Here is a 13,138-nt window from a genome sequence, read left to right as displayed (position 1 = left end):
ATTAATCCTACACAGTGGTAAATCCAACATGGAACATAGGAGGAAGTCACACATACTGACTGTAGACCCGACAAACACAGACTGAAAGGACATGGGTTTTAAAGACAAGATAACGAGGAACAGACAGGTGCATGGACTTACTGAATTAATGGGGACATGGAACACATGGGAAAGAAACTAGACACACCTGGAATTAAATTAACAAACCACAGGGGACAGAAACTGGGTCACAGGGGCAAAGAACACACATAATAAGTCCAGGGGTGTGACAAAAATTAGCTTAGAAAAAAAAAACTTTTCATACATGTGACATACAATATATGTTCACATGAAGCAATGTGCCCCACTGTTTAGCTTTTTTATATGGTACTTTCACATACCTTGCAGCTAGGTTTGCATAGGGTTTCACCTAGCAGGTATGGGAATTTCTATGTATTAAATTTCAAATTCCTTGTGGTGGTTTACAATATAGGATAAATGTATGTGTGTTCAAGGTGAGTCAAGTAAAGACCTCTCTCTCTCTCTCTCTCTGTCTCTCTTTATCCCCTCAACTCTGTCTCAGTTTTTTTTATTATTATTATTATTAACAATGATTTTAACTTAAATGTAACATGATTTGGCATATTTTTCTCCTAACTGATGTTATGCAAATAAATGTACAGTATGGTTAACTGGTAAAATCTCCCATTTTTTCCTGGTCTGTTTTTGTGCTCTTCTGAAGTAGACATTCCCAGTAAGGCTGACTGCACTTTTCAGAGCTCACTCACTTTGCATTGCATCACATTGGCTTCTGTTGTTTTTGGGGGCCACAGCTTTATTGGTGGTGGTGAAGTCAGGCTCAAAGATGGTTTACACACTCTGGTCGTGTCTTTTGTGTTGATGAATAACTGGAATCAATGGTAATGGCAATGGGCAAATAGGTAGCCAAACAACCACACCAGTTTTTTTTCTGCCCTGGACACTGACTGCAGCTCAATTCAGATTTGACACTGTGCCCATTTTGAGTCAGGGCTGGGTGCACGGAGTTGCAAATGTTCAGACACTGACAGAGCTAGGCCTACTGGGTCACGAGGTCTCTGGGTAGACTGGTGTTAAACAACTTGCATTATCCGTTTGCACTAATGCAATGGGTTTGTGTTGCATATTAAGCATGCTTGACTGCTGCACCAAATATGCTTGCCAAACCCTGAGTGTATCACTAAAATCATGCCTCAAGGCAAAAAAAAAGAAAGCTTTGTGTCTGTTCTTTCAATAACTATAAAATAAACACTACCACAGTATCTTCCTCCACACTAGATACTGAAATTAAACTAGCAGATTAAAGTGAGTGAAAAACATCCTGTTCTTTCTTTTAAGGTTCTTTATAGTCGCTCCTGCCTGTGGAAACTTCAAGTTGTATGCATGTGTCAATGTTTATATCAGAAACTAAGGTCTGTCCTTCTGCTAGCTTAATAAGCGTATGTGGTTCCAAATAGCAAAACAACCACTGATTTCTCAAGATTATGTCTTATGACTGTCACATAGGTCACATGGAAATCATTCAGGTGGCTATGAGTGGTATGTGTGTGCTCAGGCTCATAAAAAGAGTAGTTCTGTCTTGTGTGCCAACATCTTGGCATGCTCCAGGGAAGATGGAACAGATGTGGTATGATGCTCTTGCATTCTGAGAATGTGTGCATGTCTTTGTGTGTTTGTGAAGCAGCTGTTTACTCTCAACAGGAAAAACAGAAAAAAATACATAAAAAGGCAAAAGGCGAATTAACATGCCAAATAATAGTTAAAGGTGCACTACATTACTGTCACATGGTCAGATGACCTTAACATAGTAGCCACCATCAGGGGCAACATGCTTTTATATGCAGAAAAACAAGAGCGGTAACACTTTACTTTAGGGTTTCTTAACTAGTTGCTTATTAGCATGCATATAACTAGAATATTAGTCATTTATTAGTACTAATTAAGCACATATTAATGCCTTATTCTACATGACCTTATTTTACATCCCTAATTCTACCCAATACTTAAACTTAACAACTATCTTACTAACTATTAATAAGCAGCAAATTTGGAATTTATTGAGGGAAAAGTTGTAGTTAATAGTGATTAGTGTTCCCTATTCTAAAGTGTTACCAAAAATGAAAAAAAAAAAATGCTATCTCATTCCGATCTCTCACTACATGCCTTTCTATGAAAAAAAAAATGAATTTGTAAAACAGCATCAAAATAAACACAATATCAAGAGTATGGGGTCAATAAAATGTTGAAATGTTTTTGAAGGCAAGTTCAAACTAGACTGACATTTAAGGGAAACGGTACAGACATACCACTTATTACACAACATTTCACCACACAAATAATTATGGTGACAAAAGATTTAAGATGAAAATGTTCATTATGCATTTCTAGAAAGATACAGTTCTGTGATTATGTGCAAATATGAATGTATGTTTTTGAAAGACTTTGCCGTAAACAGATCAGTTAAATCAACAACCATCGGCTGACTGGGTGTGAGTGAGCAGGACTCAACAGTAGCCTGGATAAACTCCAAAGTCATACCAGCTCAGGAGACACATCTTTTTGGCAAACACCCATGTCTCTCACTCCTGCACAGTGCCTCAAATCTCTGTGATTGGCACCCTTAAGTGGGCTGAAACGCTATATCTACAGGGTATGAATATTTCTATTCCCGCTCTTGATTAAAGCATTGTGAAGACTTGTACTTTCCCAAATAGCCTCTCTTCGACTGCATAACCTTTTGCCAACAAGTCTATTAAGTGGGAATAAATAGCTTAGATTAAAAAGTGTGTAAATAAAATAGTTTTTGGAATAAAATGTGAACATGAAAATGCATTTAATTCTGATTTGTTTTTCAAGTCTAATCTTCAGACTGTCTACCCTTATTTTACAAGCACTCAAATCAGATGTGTTTGTTCAGTCAGTGTAATATCTGGTTTACGCATTTGTTGCTATAGCAGTGATGTAGGCGTTAATGCAGTGTCAAGTGACTTTCTTCAAAAACAACTGAGAGTGGCAAGCGGAAAATGGAGATTGTGCCTCATGTTCCTCATGAGGTGCATGGGAAAATGTCCTTTGTGATGATCTGGGATAGTTTTGTAAACACTGAAAATTTCATGTGTCTTTGTGGTGTTAATAGTCAATTAAACTGACTTGCGTTGATTGTGCCTAAAAATCTGATTTCAGCTATTAGTAGACAAAGCCTATGTTTTTGATATTAATACAGCAAATGGAAGTTACATGAGTGATGTGGGTGTGCCCAGCAGCAATGCAACAAAGTTAAGAAAAGTTTAACTGATTTCTTGTCAAAGTTAAACTGATTTCTTGTCAAAATACAATGGCATTCTATTTCAAATTGCAATACATCTCATTTATGATCAGACTGGTGACAAGCTACTGTATGACCAGTTAACGAGCAACTAACAGTACAGTGACCTCGTGACCTCCAGCAGTGTGTGTGAACAGGGCATTTGTGACAGTCTCATATCAGTTTGGTTTGAACAATTAACTATTTACTGTGTGACCTGCTCTGTTTGTTCTTGAGCTCTGTTTGAGATTGCACTAAGTATAAAATTTAATGTTTGAAATTCATGATTGAAAAACAAAAAGAATGATATGAATGTCTAGATATGTTTCTCAGTTTCTAGCACTTTGAGGTCATTGAATTGATGTAAAGTGCGTTACAAATAAAATTTATTATTATTATTATTATTATTATCAGTTCATGTTTCTTCATGCATCTACCTGACACATGAAAGATCTGTTTGTGTATATGTGTGTGTGTGTGAGTGAGGAGGCACGCACAGGTGTTTGCAGCTCTGAAGGCAAATTTGCAGTTAACAGTGATGTATGATATACTGGATGAGGTCAAGAGATTGTTATGAACAGTCTCAACATTGGCAAAAAGAGATTCCATTACTCACCCTGCTACCCTTTAAGGGCAAACATGGGCACGGTCCACTACAGTCTCTGCCTGCACACGGCTCCTGCAGCTTTGATCCCTGAACACACAGAAAGACAAGATTAAATCCTGTAATACTGTCAATGTCATACGTCAATACAGTACAAAGAAAACTGTACTCTGGAATGACTGAGAAGTTATACAGAGATTACTTCATCCATCAATGTACATTCTCTTTTCAAAACTGTAAATGAAATTAATTATATGAGCTTCTCAGAATTTGTGAATATGTGTAAACAGCAACAAGTTGTAGCGTAGTTTGTGAAAGTGACTTTCAGTCTAGGATTGATCTGTTTGTTTCCCACAGGCTAGTGAAGATCACCTGGACAGCAGAAAACGGTATGTGATCTCACAGAGGAACAAAAGACAAAACCCTTCTCTTTATTTTAGCCTCTGGTACAGCATACCAAATGATCTACCTCACAAAAAAAAATAAAAAAGAGGAAAACAGGGAATAGAGGTCATTCCATTCATACTGGAAAAGTTGCTTAGTTACCCTATACATCCCAATTGCTAAACGTAAACCTTCTTACTATAGAGCGCTCACACAAAGATATATATGAGCTCTATTGTCCCCTCGCCCCATGCTGAGATCACATTCCAAAGCATTCTTGTTTCACCTTTCCCAACCATCTATATGTATATTATACAAAAAATATATATTTATTATACATTAAGTGTCTTGAATGATATATTTCATTATACAGTAAATAATTATACAATTAATTATGTTTTTTTATTTAATGCACTAAATTAATAAAAGTGTGTTCATTAATAAAAAAAAAAAAAAAAAAAACTAATCTATGCATTTTTGGGTCATTACAGCTAACCACGTACTGTAATACACAAAACACATAGTGTTATTAATATTACTATCTATCAAGTGTACTAGCTGCTGGTCTGTAGATAAGGCTCAAGGTTTTAATGTAATTATTTAGCTTATTCTTCATTTGCCACAAGAAAAACAAAAAACATTATGTTGCACACATACATAGAAACATGTCCTTTCTTAACCTGTATGACTAAATTCAGCAGACATGTGAATAATGTGATCAATGAAAGCTGCACATACAAGTGGTCATCTCCTGCTGGAGTTCAGAGGTCATTGGATAGCATTTCACTACAAGAAGAGATGAAGACCCCATGAGGCTTTGGACAGTGGGTACATGCCCAAAGGGCCAAGGGTGTTCGGACAGCCATCTAGAAAAAAACCTCAAAGGTCTTAAACTGATAACCAATCACAAAGGGCATGTGTGTACATCGTCTGTGTATGTGTGTGTGTAGGTGATGTTAGGCCCCCTGTGAACCTCACTCAGAACATCACATGACTCCACAAAGCCTACTTCTTTTCCAACTTGTGACCACATTTTTTCTGTGAGGCTTTGGCTCAGGCAAATAATGGAGGGATATAAAAAGACTGAATGCAAGAGTAAGAGAATGAGTACAGATTAAAAAAATGGGGGTACATGAGAGGAAACCAGTAAAAAGTAGGTTAGAAAACCGGGATTGCCCTGGACAGGCCCCACCTCTCTTCTACTGATCTCCTGTTTACCACTAATTGCTCTGACAGAAGCAGGCCAGAAAATCTGCAGAGAGGGATTCAGATAGAAGTAGTGACTGTGTGTGTGGTTGGGGATGGGGGGGGGGGGGGTATATATCACGCAAGGCAAATCCTGACCAAATACAGCCTAGTGACCTTAGTCTGACTGCTGAAAAAGGCAGACACATACACAAAACAATCCTGTAAGCCAAAGAATGAAACATTTTGTGAAGACTGAATATGAGGCTGGAAGGAAATCCAAAAATGTTTATATATATATATATATATATATATATATATATATATACACATACACATACATACAGTCATGGCCAAAAATATCGGCACCCTTGGTAAATATGATCAAAGAAGGCTGTGAAAATTCATCTGCATTGTTAATCCTTTTGTTCTTTTTTTTTTAATTCACAAAAATGTATCCTTTCATTGGATGATAAGAATGAAAAATGGGGGAAAATATCATTATGAAATTAAGGATTTTCTCTAATACACATTGGCCACAATTAATGGCACTCTTTTATTCAATACTTTTTGAAACCTCCATTTGCCAATTTAACAGGTCTAAATTTTCTCCTATAATGCCTGAATGTTAGAGAACACCTGACAAGAGATCAGAGACAATTCCTTCATCCAGAATCACTCCAGAACCTTTCGATTCCCAGCTCCATGTTGGTGCTTCTTCTCTTCAGTTCACCACACTAATTTTCTATAGGGTGCAGGTCAGGGAACTGGAATGGTCATAGCAGAAGCTTGGTTTTGTGCCCAGTGACCCATTTCGGTATTGTTTTTGAGGTTTGTGTTTGGATTATCATGTGGTTGGAAGATCTAAACATGGTCCATTATAAGATTTCTAACAGAGTCAGTCACTTACTGATTTTTTTATCTGTTGGTATTTGATATAATCAAAGATGCCATGTATCTAAACAAGATGTCCAGGACCTCCAGCAGAAATATAGGCCCCCAGCATCAAAAATACAGCAGTATATTTCATTGTACACATGGGGTACTTTTTATCTCTGTGTCCACCAAACCCATCTTGAGTGTTTGCTGCTAAACAGCTCATTTTTTAGTTTCATCTGATCACAGAAGCCAGTCCCATTTGAAGTTCCAGTCGTGTCTGATAAATGAATATGCTGGAGTTTGTTTTTGGATGAGCTAGGAAATTTTTTCTAGAAACCCTCTCAAACAACATGTGGTGATGTAGGTGCTGTTTGACAATTTTATGTTAAGGTTTTCTGACCCCGAGACTCAACTATTTTCTGCAATTCTCCAGCTGTGGTCCTTGGAGTCTTTAGCCACTCAGACTCTCCTTCTCATCATGCATTAGGATGATATAGACACACGTCCTCTTCCAGTCAGTTTCATAACATTTTCTGTTGATTGGAAGTTCTTAATTATTGCCCTGATTGTGGAAATGGGAATTTTCACTGCTCTATAGCTCTTTTCTTAAAGCCACTTCACTAATTTGTGAAGCTCAATTATATTTTGCTTTTGCTGCACTTCAGAAATATATTCTTTGGTTTTTCTCATTTTGATGGATGATTAAGGGAATTTGGGCTTTGTTTTCCCTCCTCTTTATATTTATATTTCTGTGAAATTTCATGTTTATAATCACGCTGGAGTGCTTCAAATTGTGAATATGAATGGTAATATACTTCAGAGATATTTTACTCATAAGAATTTCTAGGGGTGCCAATAATTGTGGCCAATGTGTATTTGAGAAAAATCTTTATTTCATGATGATACCCCCCCCCCCCGTTTTAAACTCTTATTATCCAATGAAAGGACCCATTTTTGTGAATTTTTTACATAAAAGATCAAAAAGGTTAACAATGCAGATGAATTTCTTCAGATGACTTCTTTGATCATATTTACCAAGGGTGCCAATATTTTTGGTATTTTGGTGAAATGGTAACAATCGTGGCAAAAAAAATACTGAATGTCAACATATTAGTTTCCCTTGCGTACTATCTTCATTATTTTTTTTTTACTTCCACAGAGAAATTCTACTAACTCTCCTATAACTGAAGAAGCATCATTATAACCTCAAAGTCAGATAGATAGTTAAATGACACAAAAGCAGACAATCTGTGTAGATTTAATGGGTCTTGAGTGGCACACAAGCACATATGGTGCAAAGTTAAGTGTCAAGTAATTATTCCAATCCAAAACTACTATCTGACAGATTAGAGAGGACAGCAGGTGGCAATGCAGAAAGGAAGGATGGATAATCCAACACCCCTTTCTCAGTTTTAAATAGCTGATCCTGTCCCTATTTTCAGGATGCTTAACAAACCTGGCGGAGAAGTGAAAACATGAGCCATACATGTGAATCTAGGTCCCTCTCCTTTAAGTAAATCAAGGAACAACAAACCCCTCTCAAACAGAACACCTTGACATTCCTTTGCAACTTTTTCAGTAGAAATGAACTGAGCTATTTGGAGCTAGACAAAGAGTGCAACTTAAGACGAAATCTCTAAGCACACACACACACACAAACATACATACACACATGACCCTGCAAGCAAAAGAACAGGATCCATTTACACTTTTTGCCAAAGAAATCAATAGGGGTCTTTCCTTCCCCCCTACTGCTTTCCTCCAAAGCAAAGCAGCCTGACAGACCTGAAGTATGTTTGTACATGTTAAATATTACACCTCCTTACCTTAGGCCAAATGTTATATGCAAAGCATCACCCATAAAGTTTCAGCTATATGCACCCACAGCAAAACAAAAAAACATATGGGTAGAATAAGATGAACCTTGCACATAAGGGTCAAATTGAGATTTCTGGTTTGTTTGTTTATTCATAGCAACTCAAAAAAGCATATCATGACTGTGACTTGTGAATTCGGGTCAGTTAAGGCTGTATCGGGATGTTTGGTCATCCTTGGGTAACAAAACAGCATGCACAAACAAAGACCCCAAAAGGCTTACGATTCACTGGCATATGCATACAGTACATGTACATTTGAGAAACACAGAGGCCACACACAGACTGAGAGAGGTTAACCTCCAGTTCCCTTTCAGGGTTTAGAGATGTTTGTTTGCTCACATTCCCTCAAACATCTGCTGTCATCAATCAGTCCACCCATATCAGTGCATGACAGCACAGAAAACAAGATCACAAAAAAAAAAAAAAAACACAAACCCGGAAGAAGAAAGGGAAAGGATGTAAGAGTAAGAGACGTTTATCTTGCTCTACTGTGACTGATGAGCTCTTCTGACAGATGGCACAGCCCAGGCATTGAAGCAATAAAAATAAAATATGATTCTGATGTACAAATGCTTCATCTGTCTGTCTTTACCTGCCTTTACAAAAATACAAATTATTTGCATTTTGTTTCTGCTCCAAATTCTATCTCATTATTATTTTTTTCTCCCTTTAACTGATAAATCTTCAACACGTTTATAAATTAAAGTTAATTAAGAGTGTGCGCAAAAGTTTATTTAAAAACACGACAGACGGGTTAGTCCGATCAGAACTGTTTTATAATTAAGAACATTCAATTCTCTTGAAAATGTTCATATATTCATAAAAGACTTAAATATATATATAATGGTTTTCACAAAAATATATAGACACAAATGCTTTCAGTATTGACAATAATAAGAAATGTTTCTCAAACAGCAAATCAGCAGATTAGAATGATTTCTGAAGGATCATGTGACACTGAAGACTGGAGACTGAAGTAATGATTAGTTATTGCGCCATCACAGGAATAAGTTACATATTAAAATATAAAAGTTATTTTAAAATGTAATATTTCACAATATCATTGCGTCTAATCAAATATTAAACTTTAGAACTGTAGTGTATATGTAATGAAAAGTATTACAATAAATAAGATATTTAATGAAAATGTAAAAACTCAGTTAATAACTGCAACTGGTTAGAAATCCACACAATTCAACAATGCATCGGGAGATCAAATATCAGGGTTAGAGGAATTATTTGAACAGTATAATTATACACAACTCATCAAGAATGCAAGAAATGCACATAAAAAAGGTTTATATTTACATGATAGCAGATGAGATGCCTATGAAAGAGCTTGTAAACTAGAATGTTTTTCATTGTGTTCCGTTTATAACATACTATTCCTGTACAAACATCTAATTAACATCTTAAAACAGCTAGATTCACATCACAAATCCAGCTGCAGAATATCGCCCCAACATCCGACAGGAAATGACTTGCTTTTTGTGTGTTTTACCCAGATGAACATGAAGACAGTGCACAGACATCTTGGCATGCACATGTTTTGAGTTCCTTTATTTTATCCTTGTTTCTGCAGTTTACTAAACAGACCCCCTACAAAACAGGCTGGGCTCCTACACTGCTTTCTTTAGGGTCTGCTGTTCATATGTGTCCATTCTCACAGCTGTGTTTAAACTCTCAGTACTTCACAGTTTACCTCAGGCCAAACAACCACCGTTCCTTTTCTTCGACTGCATATATATTTGGTTTTGATGGTCTCTTAAAACCCCAGGCCTCCTACTGACAGACCCTGACCTACACATGTCTGGTGCCATCCAAGTAAAACAAAAATCCTAATGCACACAACATACTTCAAACAACAGAATGAAACAACTTGATGACATCACAGAAAATACTGAAGCCTACTCATAAATACTTGAGTATGTTTCTCAGTGACTTGCTTGAAACCTGGGTAAATGCAAGGCGGAAATTTATAAGATCACATTGTTATTTATTTATTAATTTATTTACCTTTTTTTTTTTTTTTTGACAGACAAAAAAAAACATACATACATTTTAAAATACATACATATTTCTTGCCTTAGGGCAGTGGTTCCCAACCCTGGTTCTGGAGAATCCCCAACACTTCTTTAGATGTTTTCCTATTCAAACACACCTGATTCAACTCATCTGCTCATTAGTGAAGACTCCAAGACCTCAAATAAGTGTGTCAGAAAAGAGAGACACCAAAAACTTGCAGTGTAGGGGGTTCTCCAGGACCTGGATTGGGAACCACTGCCTTAGGGTAATGAGAATAAAATGTTCTATTAGCTAGTTTGTACTTACTGCATGGTTTATAGTAGACCACTAATCACCTGGTCAACTACAACAATTGTGTAAAAAATCTTTATGATCTTTAAAAAATGTATGTTAAAAAGGAAAAAAAAAAAAAAAAAAAAAAAAAACTGATATAATGTTTATTTTTTTTATTTAATAGCAAAATACACCCCATATGTATTATTGAAAGATTATGTGAGATTTACCCATTACAGCAAGCTGATACATTTGTACAGTATATCCATCTCAAGCTGGATTTATCTATTGGTCTATAATGCAACTTTCTGTAAAAGATTTAGACCAGTGGTGGATGAAGAACACAAATCAAGTACTTGAGTAAAAGAACAGATACGTATAATAAAATATTACTCCAGTAAAAATACTCCTTTTTTAAATTTATTCAAGTGAAAGTACAAAAGTATTAGATTTGTTTATGTACTTCAGTAAAAAAGTACCGAAAGATAGATTATGCAATTTTATATAGGCTACCTAATTTAATCTTTTTATAATCCTACTGCTCAAAATACATGGGATTTTCCCAAAATAACCACTATATGGAGCCAATATATATTTTTGTTGTTGAAATGGACTATGTTGACGAGAGTGATGTTCACTGTTAAGCTTATACTACAATGTACCTGAGAGAAAACATAGATGACCATCTGATTTTGACCAGTAAGAAAAAAGTGTTATAAGTTATATTATGTTATATATGACATTACAATAAGGCCTGAAGTTAGGAAGAACATTTTAAGGAAAATATAATTCTATTTTCATAATGATTTTTTTCTTCTCAAACCTTGTCTGTGGTGTAAAACACCCCTGGCCAAATGCCCCCAGAGGACATCACTTCCCACTTTGATAGATGTAATCTACCTATCTAGGGGTGTAAGAAAATATCAATGCACTTGAGTATCGCAATATTTTGTTGTCAAAAACGGAATATCGATATTTATATGATATTAAAATAAATAAATCATACAAGATTCATGGCAGTTGTTTCGTTTATTTCCCGACCGCTAGATGGCAGTCTTCATCTCACAACAAATCCTGAGTGAAAGGAAATACTACCATTAGAGCACGCCCCTAATATAGTAACAAAGGGTGAAACATTTGTCCCAGTTCATGTTTCCATGTAGAAAGCTAAAGTATGCCATCATTTGGGCTTTTGTGGTAACGTCCACTGTGGGACTGTGGCGCTCGCCCCGCGATTTGTGCTCATGTCGCAGTTTCTGCGATTCCAAACGGAACATTAACACAAACTGAAAAACCTTCAACATTTGTATTTATTTTATCTTTTTGCTTTGTTTAGGAATCCTGTTAGCACTTTATTTTTCATTGATATTAAGCAGATGTAATTCTTTTGTTCAGATCAAAATGTTATGACTTTGTATGTCACAGTTGTAAACTCTAAACTGTGATCCTTGAAAGTAGGGTCTAAAAATATATATGGTCTTTTTAAAAAATACATTTTATACGTATTATACATTTAACTAAAGGATCCTGCAAGCACTTTAATTTATACTCCTTTACTAATACTGCACAAAAAGTGGTTCGATAACGTTGAATGTTACAGGGACTGATTATTGCAAATGCAGATCCCACTGTGTTCTTAATGACAGCTTTCCTTACAATATATACTATTCCTAAAATAAGAAATATCGCAATATATCGCCTTGCTTACAGTATCGTAATGTATTGCAACATATCGTATTGCAACCCCTGTATCGTGATACGTATCATATGTAGGGCTGTGACGGTGGCTGATTTTTACCACCGCGGTAGTCATGGACCAACAACCGCCGGTGGTGCGGTGTTTGAAAAAAAAAAAAAAAATTATATATATATTAGTGTCAAAATTTGCTCGTTAACCAAGGCGATAATTTTTTTCCAGTTTAACTTATTCAAATTATTTTACGTAGGGGCGGGGATGGCCACCCACTCACAACTGCTGCTTCTGTCACTTTTTCTCATGACAAGAAGTGAATTTATTCAGTCGCAGACTCGCAGAATGACTGAACAGGAAACGTTTCAGACACGCGCTCCACTTCACTTTATTATCAGGTGCAAGTTAAGCGAGCGCGGACGGTCCTGTGCTCAAAGGCGGTGCGCGCTTCCTTTGTGCACATCCTTTCATATCAAACTGTGAAATAAACTATGTGCAAGCAGTGTCGTGGTCAGTTAATTCATGGAATTACCAAAAAAGGTGATTAAAGCTGACTTAAACTGTGCATGCATGTGATATATTTTATATATATTATATACAGGATATATTTATATGCACGTCTAGAAATCAGCCCAGCACTATCTCACTCATCTAACACATCCTATTTAACTTTTATTTTAAGTTCGTGTTTATTTGAGCACTTCTGTCAGTGAACGCTGCCTGCAAAACACTAAAATAAATATCAAAGAAATAATGTTTATTTAGGCTACAAGAAAGTAGCCTAAATAAGAAAGTTAAATACACCCTAACGGACGCGAGCGACGCAACACGAGAAAATACTCATTATAATCAGTGATGCTACACTGGATGCAGCACAACACGACATGATAAATCCCCGT

General features: G+C 36.2%; 1 protein-coding gene across 3 annotated transcripts in view; it reads right to left on the bottom strand.

Moving 5' to 3' along the window:
* LOC132109076 (collagen alpha-6(IV) chain-like) overlaps positions 1-13,138 on the bottom strand; it is a 141,071-nt gene that overhangs the window by 74,662 nt on the left and 53,271 nt on the right. For all 3 annotated transcript variants that reach the window (XM_059515289.1, XM_059515288.1, XM_059515290.1), the window contains exon 4: positions 3,939-4,016. In XM_059515289.1, coding sequence (XP_059371272.1) covers positions 3,939-4,016 — 78 coding nt within the window. The remainder of the gene's footprint in view (positions 1-3,938; positions 4,017-13,138) is intronic.

This window comes from Carassius carassius, chromosome 2 (assembly GCF_963082965.1).
Source record: "Carassius carassius chromosome 2, fCarCar2.1, whole genome shotgun sequence".
Taxonomy (NCBI): Eukaryota; Metazoa; Chordata; class Actinopteri; order Cypriniformes; family Cyprinidae; genus Carassius; species Carassius carassius.
Note: the sequence above shows the minus strand (reverse complement) of the source record. Positions and strands in the feature narration are given on the sequence as shown.